Genomic DNA, 13,872 nt, shown 5'->3' on the forward strand with positions numbered 1-13,872 from the left:
ATTTTGTATTGTTGAGTAGCTCACTTTCTAAATTCAGCAAATTCTTTAATATTTTTTAAACAATGACAAATCTCTAAAACATATAAGTATATTATATTGTTTTTAAGAATTTTTAATTAACTGAAAGGGCAAGATTTATTTTTCTAGGTCAAATTGTATTTTTTATCTGTTGGAGAAGACGAAGAGCATGCACAGAGATATAACTACAGCTGTTGAAGAAGACGAAGAGCATGCAGAGAGATATGGAAACTATAATGCAGAGGGTTAATTCGATCCTACTTGTATTGGCACTGTCCCAACCTCTCACAATGAGATGATGAGACCACTACTTAAGTGTGGGCCCCACCACCTCATTGTGAGAGGTTGGGGCAGTGCCAGGGTGAAATTTGATTACTACACAATTATTATAACTTAGTATTTCGAGAAGCATAACACTGGAAATAACTTCGTTATCTGCACGATCGCTAAAAATTGTGTTCATCCTTGGGCACTCGACGTGCAGGAACACTGTGATTGTCCATAAGCTGCTGTTTTTCTTCTCTGTTACCTCCACAATTCAGATGCAGATGTCTGCCAAGAATCTCAATGACGATGGCAAACAGCTTGAGGACGGCTGGACCTTGGCGGACTACAACATTCAAACGGAGTCCACAATAAATCTGGTTCTCCGCCTTCCTTGTCGGATCTCTTGCCCTCCTTGATGTTGCATTGGGTTGTTGTTGGTGTCTAGTTCTGTCCCTGCTGCCTGGTCTCGTGGAAAGATCGTTATCTCTGTTTTTTTGTGTGATTTTGTGCGTGTGGTTTCAAGTATGGTGAACTGGAGCTTTGCTTTATGCTTCTGAGTTTTGTTCAAACATCAAAACATGGCAGTTTCTAATGTAATGAATTGAAGGTGATGACGCAAAAAAAAATGATAAATCGAAATTTTATCATCAAATTCACCACCAGTCGTTGACTGTGCCTTACGCCAAAGTCTTTTTCAGACTTCAGAGGATACCAAAAACATGTTTGAAGAACCAGCAAATTTAACAGTGGAAGATTTTTCAAGTTACAGTTTGGGATCCTACACATGATCGATTGATTTCCTAAATTTATAAATCTCAATTTATATACCTTTCTCCTAACACTTTCCCACCCTATTCAACCAGAGCCAAGTAGCCGTTACATATTTCGTAATGGTTGCCGCAATAGATCAGCTCAGAGTAATTGCCATGGTCATTTGCTGGTGTGCTCAGCCGGTGATCAATCACTAGTCAGAATATCATGTCTGGGTTTGTCGCCGCGGAATTCCGATCTCGCATGAGTTAACTCGGGCAGCAAATCGAAGTGAACAAAGGGATTCGCCGACTGAAGTAGCTTCTGGTGATATGTTGACGAACATCAATGTCTTTGAATCTCCGCCAAGACAAGGCTACCATTAAGAAAAAAAAGTTAATAATTAGATTGGAATTCCTGCTTAGATCATCAAATGAAGAAACATTTCATGAATTGCATTAGTCCTCTACCTGTAGAAGATATGTTAACTTTGAGTTCCGGAAAGGCACATGATCTTCTTTCTTTGCAATTGAAAATATCACATCGCTTAAGGCTGACAAGCTTTTGTTGATTGCCTACGTTTCAAGTGACAAAAAGTTTGTCAGTAAACAAACTACTTAAACTAAAGCTAGAATTTATAATCAGCAGGAATGAAGAAAATGCAAATATTTGACCTGAGTTTCCTTTAGACGATCCCCAGTAGAACCACTTTTGGCAAGACGTTCACTTCCAGCAAGATCAATTAAGTTTAATATACCTTCAATTTGTTGTTCTGTTCTCTGAAGTAAATATTATGTGAACAATATGTGCAAGTTTAGTAGCATACACGACGATTTTATTAGCATACACAATGAGTTTCTCACCTCATTCACACCAACAATTTTTAAAGTGAAGACAAAATGGCTTCTTGAAGATTGCTCATTCATTTGGGTCTTACCCACAGACCTGATACAAAATGAAATAGAGGCTTCAAAGTTAAGCTTAAAATGCACAGAGATACACTTGTAAAAGGAAAATAGCATGGTGTTGGTGTGAGATCCTAAACGTAGGTTAGTAAGCAACTTTAAATATCATGATCGTATTTAATGAAAAATAATATGACAATATCACTTATTTAAATTTATTTTACATATGTAAATATTCAATAATTTTTCAAATTTATGAAATAAAAATATAAATGTTGCATTTAAAATATCTAATTCTACGAAATAGGAAATGCAGTCATTCTAAGTTGCATCTGCAGCTTGCAAATCCTAATTTCAAATGGATTTGAACTTGCAAGAAATTTTGCAGGCAACCAAATGCTTGCACTAATTGCTGGTAACCAAACAGCTTCCAAGTTAATTCGCACAATAAATAACAGGATCTTTAGCTTCACTAACATATTTCATGTTTCAATACTTCATTTGTGAAGCAAGCTCATACTCAAATAGACTAGGTATGCAAGGGGGTTTAATCTTAGGTTACAAATTGGTCTCCTATCGATTATCCAGTTAACCAACATTAAGAATTTGTGAAGCACAATTTCAAACTAGATAAAATGTTGTATTTGCTGAAAGTTAAAATCTATTGATCAGATGAACACACGAGCAGTTTCCCCATAGTTAACAGACAACAATTTTACCACATTAGTGTAACAAATATAAGTTTTTAGACAACCACCTCAGCACATTTTACCTGTTCATTGAAGCCTGTTGAAGGAGAAATGAGACATGCTCACTGCTACAAACATTAACAATAGTAAGATCAGACACAACCGCATTTCCATTACTGTCATGCTTGATTGAATACTGCTTGGTCAGGCCACCACTTGTATCTACACTAGTAGGTCGGCTAGGTGATAGCAAATCACGAACTGTTTCATTATAGATTTCCAACATGGAAGCCTGAAAAAAAAATGAATAAATCAGAATCACCTACAGTAAACATGTCACTCAAAATGAAAGGATAGGTAAAGGGCAAAAACAATGTAAGATAACTTGCTTACCTGCATTTTGTATTTCCAACCTTGAGATTGTAGAGATTGACTAGTCTGAAAAATTTGCTCCAGGGATCTTGGAATAAGTCCTTTCTGTTCAGGGCATTCAGTATTGCCCATCATGGTATAAGTTTTGCCAGAACCAGTTTGCCCATAAGCAAATATGCAAACCTATAGGATAGCAATTTTTTCTTAGAGCAAAGAAAAACATATAGTTCAAATGCAACTACAAGAGGATCAAACAAATCCACAACAATGTTGAGCAAAATGGAGTAGGTGGGTAAGAAATAACATCAAATAAAAGAAGTAAATCCAGCAAAATCAATTTGTCTCAATTCACCCACAAAAACAAATTATGAATACAATTTAAAAAACTATACAAAACTATTTACAAGAGTACAATTAAATAATCTGAAAAGAAATTTATATGTCAATTCAATACCTTGTAGCCATCAAGTGCACTCTGAATTAGCTGAGATATTTCTTCAAAAACTTCTCCTTGAGAAGCTCCCTGATTGAATACTTTGTCAAAAGTGAAGGAGTACATTTGGGCTGTTTATATTGCATTCATGAATGCTCAGTACTCTTGTATTACAAATGGCTAAGTAGATATGATCAAGCAGAGTGCTCAATAACCAGTAACAAAAGCACAATTTAGGCGTACCATTATTTGTCATGTCAATCCCACTTCCAAGAGATTCAATGGATGTTGGATAAGAAACAACAGATCCGTCTGTACCGCCCAATTCAGTATCATGTAAAAGAGGACGAACTCTACAGAATACGCGAATATTTCCTTTAAGTTCCTGTAGATAAGAGATTCAGCACAACCATAATTTTAAAATACATGTTAAATAAACTTCCATACCAATATGGTGTTATGCAACTTTTTTCGTATCTTTTCTGCTTCCACTATTTGTAGCTCTGCATTTACAAGGCGATCTTGCAAATCAATAACAGTTTTCTGCTGCTCTTCATATTCTGATATCACCTCAATAGCTGTCAAGTCGGCTCTCTAAGAAAACAAAAATGTTACAAACGGAATATTTTACACAACACTAATTGTACACAATTTGATTCCTTCGACACAATAATGAATGGTAAAATTGCATTACTTACCTTCAATTTCTCATTGGAAAAAGTAAGTTGTTGTCGCAAGAGTTTAATTTCTCCACTTTGAGAAAAGCATGCCTCCTATGAATGATAAAAACAAATATATCATCACACTTGAGAATAGCAAAACAAGGATGTTGATGTTTAGGAGTACAAACCTCAAGAAGAGCAGCCCTTGCCGTTATTGTTTCTAATGATTTTGAAGATTTTCCACTAATTTCTTTGTATTCAGCAACTTCCATGGTCAAACTTTGCACTTGTGCCAATAAATGATCGCGGTCATCTCGCACTTGCTGAAACTCTGTTCTAATAAAACTGATCTCCTTTTTTAACTCGTCTTTTTGCTTGACAGCATCTTGCTGAGAAGACTGAAAGTAACCAAACCTTTAGGATCAATTAACTGAACCAATAGCTAATTATGACAACATCAATATCAAAAGCAATTAGAAAAGGTCTGCCTACAACAAGTAAACAGTGTGCAACTGATCATAAATTAACTATAATGAATAAGGATGTGACACAGGAACATGTTAGAATATCCATAAGAGTGTCAAAACAAGATTCTTATCTAGAATTGTCTGTGTGAATTTTCAAATCATGAATCATATTGAATCTTGAATTATAAGATTGAGATAAAATTACAAAATGTGTTAAAAAAGAATCTACATTATTCAGAATATTTTTGATATCCTATGTTATGTAAAATAATATAACACTCTTAATAGTATAACATTATGAATCAACTATGTTGACACTAATCCATGACAAAAATATATAATATAATTACAATAAAGTACAAGTTATGGTCACTTTGTCCCATTAAGAATTAAATGAAATGTTTAATAGGAAAATTTGCCCTTAAATGCTTGATATTGAATTTTTTTTACAAACCATTGCTATCAACTTACAGTCTCAAACTCTCAATACAACAACAACAACAACCAAGCCTTTTCCCACTAGGTGGGGTCGGCTGTATGAATCCTTTTACGCCATTGAGCTCTATCTCCTATTATATCATCATCTATATTTAAATAAATTTTATCTTATTTTATTGTTGCTAACCAAGTCTTTTTTGGTCTTCCACTTCCTCGTTTGATATGCATATTTATCATAGTTTCACATCGCCTAACTGGAGCATTTATTGGTCGTCTAAGTACATGTTCGTACCATCTTAAACGTGTCTCTCGGAGTTTTCCCTCAATAGATGCAACTCCGACTTTCTCTCTAATGCTCTCATTTCTTATTTTGTCCATCTTCGTATGTCCACACATCCACCTTAACATCCTCATCTTTGCAACTCTCATCTTCTGCTCGTGTGCTCGAGTCATAGCCCAACATTCAGCTCCATATAACATAGCAGGTCTAACTGCGGTTTTATAGAACTTACCTTTAAGTTTAAGAGATACTTTTCGGTCACATAAAATACTCGACGCTCCCCTCTATTTCACCCATCCTGCTTGTATTCTATGTAAGACATCTCTCTCAATCCCTCCATCATTTTGTAAAAATGATCCTAAATATTTAAATCGCTCGGTTCCAGGCAACTCGTCCTCGTCCTCAAACTCTCAATAACATCAAGAAAATTGAAAAGACAAAAAGGCAGACCATGACCATGCTGCATGAAAACAAAAAAGAAAGATAATTAACACACCACCAGTTTCACTGCCATTATTATTCCATATGCCGATGAAATTGGTTCTTCTCAGTCATTATTAGGTGTCAAGTCGACATCACTTACCATTCAACTCTATCTCAATGTGACATGGTTTTCTTCTTATATGTTACCAATGACTTTGAGATTCCATTCTTTTTGAGATTTATATTTCTATAGTATAACACAAAGGATTGGTTGTTGTTGTATCACACAAAGTTCATCATTTCTTCTATAATGGCTTCAATTTAATTTCTAATTTCAGGTCTAATATACAGCCTTATGTATTTGATTTACTTTTGATTAATTGGATTTAGCATTTAATGGGTTGGTTTTTTATTTTTAACATCATATAAAATAAGATTCATATCAAATCTTATTGAATCAAACTTAATTGTCATGATTCTATTAACATCATGTTCATACGTAAGGACAATATTGTTTTACAAGATGACCATTACAAAATATAACAAACCATGAATCTTATGATTCTGACCAGTAATGATGTCCATTATTATATCAGCTCAAGGCACTCATGCAAATTTCCATGTAATTTGATTTTCAAAAGACCTTAAATAGAGGAAGTACACTACAAATTCCACAAAAGGATCCTAAGAATTTTGAATGAAATATATAATAAAATAATACCACTGGCATCCATCCCACTTGTTTGATGTTACAAACAACCTGACTTCTAAATTTTCAGCAGACTAAAAGATCTGCTAAAGTCAAGTCATAATGTCCAAAAGGAATACAAGAGACTCATTAGAACAATTGATTGAGAATGAGAATACCCCTAAAACAGAGATATTAGATTCTGTGAAGAAAAATAAAGAGCGCAAACTCAATGAATTGCATATTTTATAAGAAATAGAAAAAATCTATGCCATTCAGCAGTAAAACAAATAGAAGACATGTAAACAACCTGATCTCCACACTTGGAAAAAGAATACATTATTGGAAGAAGAGCGAAACAAATTTTTAGGGCACCAACCATGAATTTCAATAGTAAAAGATTTTTTTTAAGAAAATAAACTAACCCGAGAAGAATCAAGTTGGTTTTTGAGTGAACTTGCATGCTCCCTTGTACTAGTTAGGCTTTCCATTATGGCACTCTTCTCTTTATGTAATCTTGAGATTGTTTCACCATTTTTATTGGCCTCATTTTGAAGATTACTGTTGTACTGTTGCAAACTGGCATTGTATTCTTGCAATCTCCTATTAGTTTCTTGAAGCATTTTTAACTGAAAAATCAGGTTAAGAAAATCTGTGAAATATGAATCACCATATGAATGTTTAATCACACTGAACAGAAACATACCTGGTCACTGACACATTTCTTCTCTTGGGTAATCTTTTCTAAATCTTTGGATATAGTATCTCGAGATGTCTCAATTTCAACCCTTGTTTTCCTTTCATTTTCATAAAATTTAACAGCAGTCTGCAGAAATGTAAATTTTAAACAGTCAAGTTTGGTCAGCTAATTAACATGAGAATCATCATCAGTCTTACCAATCTATCAGTTTCTTCCTTTCTGAAGCCATCCTGCAAATTAGAATGCATGATTTGAAGCTCCTTGAAAGCCGATTCTATTTGATCAATTGTAGCCCTCATGTCAGTTTCTACAAGCACACACAAATAAAACAAAAAAAGATGAGATGATCATCAACTCTTAATAAAGAGTCACAAGATTCTGTTTTGAAACAATCTTCCGAATTTCAAAATTGAAATTCATTTCGGCGAATAAAAGTTCATGCGTGCATTCTGGTTTACCTATCACTCTGTGCCTTTTCTCTTCAGAATCCAACTCATTTCGAAGTTTTTCTTGCTCTGCCAAGTAGTCATCTTCAAGCTCCATGTACCATCTGATGCAAATTCGAAGCTTTTTAATGTACTCCGTCATCTGTTCACTCTTTCCCTGTAAATTTGACACGGAAAACAATTCAACACAACAAAAGAAACGAATTTGGTCGATAAGAAAATAACTTCCACGAGCGTAACCTTGAAATCGTTCTTGTTCTTTCCTTTCATCTTCTCGCGCAGCAACGTCTCCACATCCTCCCTTGACCCAAACTCGATCCCCGCAGTGCTCCCAGCATCCGAGCACGAGTTATTCTGATCTCCAGTGGTTGAGCCGGCATTGACGGAGGAAAGCACCTGCCGCGGCACGCGGGGGCTGTGATTAGGACCAGCCATCTTTCCAAGGGCCGCGACCCTCCGCTTGTCAATGGGCGTCGCCTCGTCCAGATTCTCCTTCTTCTGCAACAACCAGAAATAAGCCGAAGTTAGATCCTTCGAAACCCCACCAAAGAACGCAAGCCCGCCGGAGCTCACGCTTGAAGGGCTTCGAGTTGCGGCCGGGTGGGCGGGCACGGGGGGCCTCATCTGGGACCGCGAGGACATGGTCTCGATCCCGACCGCAAAGGCAGAAGAGGAGTGTGGAGACGAAGGGAAATCGAGGATAAAAATGCCTCTCTTTTTTTTCGTATATCGATCTTGTTGCTTGTTAGGGTTCTTGAAGGAGCTCTTTCTCGTCGGCGTCGACGTCACGTGAGAGCGAGGGATTTGAATTATTTTGAATTCGTTACCAGTGGAATGAGCAGGAACGGTATCGGATCTGATTCGTTAAAACAACATTCGATCCGTTAGCCCTTTCTATTAAACGAAATTGAGATGGATTTAACTAACATTATTGTAAATTAATTATTATTATTTACAAATTTTTTTTTCTAAAAAACTCAAATGCATCACCAATGATCATCTTTTATGCATTATCATTATCATTATCATTAATAAAAAAAATCATTAAAAAAGCTTATCGAAGGGACAAAGTTGCCATGAGATCATACTTGATGAAATTGTCGTTACAAACTGACTCGCTACCCATTCCGCCATTCGAATCTATGAGCTATTGAAATGTTGCTTTTTCTCCATTGCACCAACAAAAAACACAAAAAGTGAAGAGATGAGAACTACTTGCTACTTGCCATTTCATGCAAGAACATGAAAATCAGTTCATCTTTCATCATCCAATCAGCGGTTGCAGAGATGGACAAATCCACCAATTTGATTTATTCATGCTGGAAAGGGAGAGCTGACCTAACTTAGACCTAACGAAGTAAGACGTAAGATGCTTAGACTAGTTAATTGGCCTTCGAGAGAAGGAACAATTGTTGCAGTTTGCATGAGATTTTGGAAAGCAGTGTGATGATTTATCAACTTAATTAATCAAGTTATGATATTGATGTGTCGGCAAACTTTATGGCAACTCTACTGTTAGATGTGAGCCAAACTTCCATTTAACGAAATAATCATGGAACTAAATTAATTCAATTTATTCAAAAATTTAATTTTTATTAAAAATATCAACTATTTCAGTTAAATCAATGTGATTTTAATTTTAAAATTTAAAAATCAGTTAAATCAATTTTTTATTAAATAAACAATAAAAATTTAATATTTTTATTTAATTGAATAATTTTTTTATTAATATATATATATATTGAAATAGATTAATTTAATTACCCAGAATTGATGATTTTTTTCTTTCTATCTATCACCTTTCTTAATATTATTAACTATTGATTTGATGGAGGAAAATATATTTTTCAACTTTAGCAACTCTACAAAAAGGCACATTCTATTATTATTTTCACGAAAAGGGTGTTTCAATTTTTTTAAAAATTTAAATACCATATCACTTTATTTGTATTTTAAAAACATTTTTATTATATTATTATTCTAATAACTTTATTTAAAACTACTACAAACATATAATAATTATGTTCAAAGATTAATACAACATAAGATAATTTGATTAAAATTATAATAAAATTGTTATATGATCATGTTCGAAAATCGATGAGATATAAAACTAGGAATGTAGCGCTCCCGTCGATCTCCTATGAACTTCGCTCGGACTTACAATATAGATTACGTCAGTGCTGAGGCAGAGAAGGGATCCCGACGTTAGTCCTCCGACGTTCAAGTCAGTCATCGACGATGAAGTAGAAGGCGGAGCAAAATGAATAGTAGCGAGAATAATATCTATTGCATATTGTGTACCTCCGCCGATACTTGGACCCAGTGGCGTAGCTAGGATTTTTCACTCAGGAAGGGCAAAGCGACGGAGTCGGCGAACGGTGACGGTGATGCTGGCAGCAAACAACGGTGTCGCCTAAGCGAAAGAAATCAATTAAGTAAATTTCACCTCAATTAAAAGGTGTTTTTTGTATGGAGCATCGGCAAAGCGACGCATTAGCCAAGTGAAGACAACGACCATGTAACAAATGACAGTGACGATGGTAGCAATCGGTGTTCGGCGATAGCGACTTGGGTTATAATGGCAGCGACATGTCGCGAAAGATTTTATGGGTAAAATTAGAATTAGAAAAAAGAATATGAAAGAAATAATAGAAAGAAAAAAAAATGAAAAGAGGAAAATAAAGTTCCGGATTAGAGGAGGAAGAAGAAAAATGGATAAAGAAAAAATTTGACTTGGGAAAAGAAGAAAATGGGTTAGGCTGAAAGGGTTTTAATTGGAATTCTTTTGCTAAAAAGACGAGAAAGTTTCAAAATTTATGACTATATATTTTTGTTTAAAATTTTTTTCCCATCGTATTAATATTTTCCTTGAATTTCAGGGGGTGCGATCGCACCCCCTGAGCCTTATATAGCTACGCCCCTACTTAGACCCCTATATAGCGTGCGTGCACGCTCCCCAAGGCGAGCACACTTCTCAAAGTTTTTCCTTAAAAGACTTGTTAGTAAAGTGTCCATAACACAGTAGCTTAACAAGCCGAACATATCTCTGAAGTGACAGTGGAAGCTTCCGTCGTACGATCTTCTAATTGTCCATGCCCGATGTCGACGGCACTAATTCCCAAAGGGATGTCAATAGATATCAGAGGGAGTATGCTGTTAGGTCGAGCGGGTTGGCTGCTCAGCCGGAACTTCGTTGTTCCTGTGTCTCATCCGCTCGGCCGAAACTCCACTGCATTTGTGCCCGTCCACTCGGCCGGAATTCCATTGTGATTGTGTCACGTTCACTCGACCGAAGTTCCAATTTGTCTGTCGAGTCCTGCTGCCTGACCGAGCGGTGTAGACGCTCGGCCCGGCCTCTACACAGTATTTCTTCCTCTGTCCAGCGTTCAATACTCCATTAAGCGTCGGTCATTTGACACCTCCTCGTGTCAACGGCGAGGTCGAATCGAACTCTTCCCTCCGGTCAGGGCATGACCGCCCGATCGACCGATGATGTATTAACGTTGACTCGATTGCCCGAACGACCGATGCTATCTCAGCATTGACCGCCTTGACTTTGACCTCCACCGTGATAACTATCCTCCGCGGGGTGGGGCCCCTCCTTATCACCGCATCACATGCCTCCCCCTTAAGTCTAGTCGAAGGAGGCTGCAAGTCCGATTGACTGGACAAAAATTTTCTGTGAAGCTTGCCACCCGATCGCCTTCAACACTCCTTGGTTTCTGATCGGGATAACGTGGCGCAACGGTCGACTATGTGACTGCTCTATGCCGGTCGGCCTATTGAAGCTTGTCGTTTGGCCGTAGGTCTGCTACCTTAAGCCAATCGGCGCCACAAACATTTATACTTGTGAAATCTTTTCTTGGGTTGTCTTGGGCGAGCACGATACGAGCTTACGTCACCCATATTTTTGGGAAATCGTGCAAATCCATGCGCATTATGGCTGAGCGCGTTCCTATGCCTTTTAATTGTCTTCATTAAATGTTGACCCGTGGTGCGGCGTCATGTGTCACGCCCACTGCTGCCGCACGCCTGACGTGACAGGAAGATATCCGTTGGCGATGTAACCTTTGGCGTTTCAAATTCAACAGCCCGATCTCTGCCTAGGTTTCCGCAACCTAGATCGGACGGCTCCGGTCGGGCAGCCCCGAGGCTTATAAGCCTGTGTGCGTCGCCACCTCCTTCACATCTTCATCTTCGAGCTTCTTCGATGATAACTCAGTCTGTGCTCCAGCTACATTCCTCCTTTCCTGCTCCTCTGGCGACCCTTTTTCCAGTAATCTTCCTTCCAATCGCACCCGTATTCGAGTTTTCGGCGTTTCTTTGTGTTCCGACGATATTCTGCCAGTAGTCTTCCTTCCCCTCGCATCCTTTCACTGCTTGTTTTTTGTGATGACGAGTTCCTCTCAGCCGCCTATCGCCGTCCTTTGGCTTTGGTACACCTCTACTGAGTCCAAGTTTGACACTGGTGACGCTGAGAGTCTGAGCGCCACTTTTGAGTTTCATTCTGGATACAAGATTGTTCTTCCTTCTCCTTTCGATCGGCCAAACTCTCCACCGCCCGACTGTCTCACCTTCTTTAGGGATCAGTTTACCGTCGGTCTGTAATTTCCTATTCATCCCTTCTTTCCCGCCATTTGTAAATACTTTCGCATCTCCCTTCACCAATTAGTACCAAACTCTTTTCGGCTGCTGCGCGGGGTAGTTATTCTATTCTGCCTGCACGACATTCCTCTCACTACTCGGATCTTCCACTATTTTTATTACCCGAAATTATCCGAGTCGGGGACTTTCCTTTTCCAAGCTCGAGTGGGCTTAGTTTTCTTTGACAAAATACGAACCTCCAACAAGTATTGGAGGGAATACTTCTTTTTTGTACGCCTTTCCTAGCGACCAAACTTCCAGACCCACTGACAGCTCGAAGTGGCGAATCAACCTCCTTTGAAACAGTACAAGAGCCGATCAGACTACCTCAACACAGCTTCGATGTTGGCCGGTCAGAAGTATGACATCCATAAGTTGCTGCTGGAGGGTGTCCTCTACATCTTTGGCTTGAGTCTGATCCACACCCGGTTTCCGTCCAACTTAGGTATGCAACTTCCTCACTCCTTCCTTTGATTCTAACTGATTTTTCTTCCTCTTTTGCAGCCGAAGTCATGCTACGTGCACGTCTGGCCGACAAGGCTAAGCTTGCGGATGTCGCGATCAACGCGGCAGTTGTGGAGGAGTTAGAGAGTCGTGGTCTGCAGCCGGTCAGCTCTCAAGAAGACCCCCAAGATGAGAGTGAGGCGACCCCAGTCTTGGCGAGTGGTGGAGCGGCTGGTGGATCACCGACTCCCTCCGAACGACATCCGATCGTTCAAGTTGAGGGGGGTGTCAGGGTCGACCTCCTCAGGGGAGCCGCTGATCAGGTGTAAGAGGCGACAGGTGGAGCCTTCATCATGCTCCGCATCCTCAGTGGTGTGGTCCGCCAAACGGGTGAAAATGTCTACCCCCGCGCCAATTCAAAAGACTACGGCCCCTGAGTCGTCTGATCGGACGTCGTCCTTATCTGGCCTGCCAGAAGGTACTCTCTACGCACCGCTAGTGGCCTTCATGTCACCGCCCTCAAAGGTCAAAAAGTTTGGTATCTGTCTCGCGTCCTCATCTTAGCCACCTGGCCGAGCGACCTCACCCCAGTCAGCCTCGAGCGGACAACGTCATATAACGATAGTTCTTCATCTGCCGACTGAAGAATGGCGTGAGTCGGCTGGCACTGCACCCCGATCCCCCGAGCACTAGATAATTATCCAGGGGTCGCTCGTACAGATATGGGTTGATGCCCGAGTTCGCGCAGCGATGATGCCTCCGGGGGCGCTTGCGGACAACCACACCCAGAAGTCGGCTAGGGTAAGTGTTGTATTCTTCTTAATCTATTTCCGCTCGACGCTTATATTTTCCTTATTCTCAGTATTGGGTAAAGAACCTCGCCATGTGCCAATGGGTTTTACCCCTTCAGGTGGATCAACCAAAGTTCATACTTGGTTGGTGTACATGGATTACATCTCGGATCTCATGGCCTCAAGCCATTTCTCAGAATCTGGTCTCATCACAGCTTCCTGATAGGTGGTAGACTCATCCTCTATGAACACAATGTCATCATGGTCAGACAAGAGAAATGAGTATCTCTCAGGCTGACGACGTACCCTATTAGACCTGCGAAGAGGTATGTCTACTTGAACTAGTTGTTGTTCCTCAACTCTTTGCGGAACAACATCATCCACAACACTTTGTGGTTCCAGTTCAACTTCCATCGAGGCTTCAGTGCTATTGTTCGCATCTTGAACTTCTT

General features: G+C 39.0%; 1 protein-coding gene across 1 annotated transcript; it reads right to left on the reverse strand.

Moving 5' to 3' along the window:
* Positions 1-951: 951 nt before the first annotated feature.
* LOC122019731 (kinesin-like protein KIN-14H) lies at positions 952-8,346 on the reverse strand. Its single transcript, XM_042577226.1, has 17 exons — positions 8,112-8,346; positions 7,779-8,036; positions 7,551-7,695; positions 7,290-7,399; positions 7,099-7,218; positions 6,818-7,021; positions 4,285-4,494; positions 4,133-4,207; positions 3,882-4,028; positions 3,678-3,819; positions 3,456-3,565; positions 3,023-3,184; positions 2,713-2,921; positions 1,899-1,980; positions 1,710-1,814; positions 1,506-1,610; positions 952-1,411 (listed from the first exon to the last, which is right to left on the reverse strand). The coding sequence occupies exons 1-17, from the start codon at positions 8,178-8,180 to the stop codon at positions 1,262-1,264; spliced, it is 2,403 nt and encodes an 800-aa protein (XP_042433160.1). The 5' UTR covers positions 8,181-8,346; the 3' UTR covers positions 952-1,261.
* Between the last annotated feature and the right edge of the window lie 5,526 nt (positions 8,347-13,872).

The sequence above is a fragment of the Zingiber officinale genome, chromosome 9A, assembly GCF_018446385.1.
Source record: "Zingiber officinale cultivar Zhangliang chromosome 9A, Zo_v1.1, whole genome shotgun sequence".
NCBI classification, from domain to species: domain Eukaryota; kingdom Viridiplantae; phylum Streptophyta; class Magnoliopsida; order Zingiberales; family Zingiberaceae; genus Zingiber; species Zingiber officinale.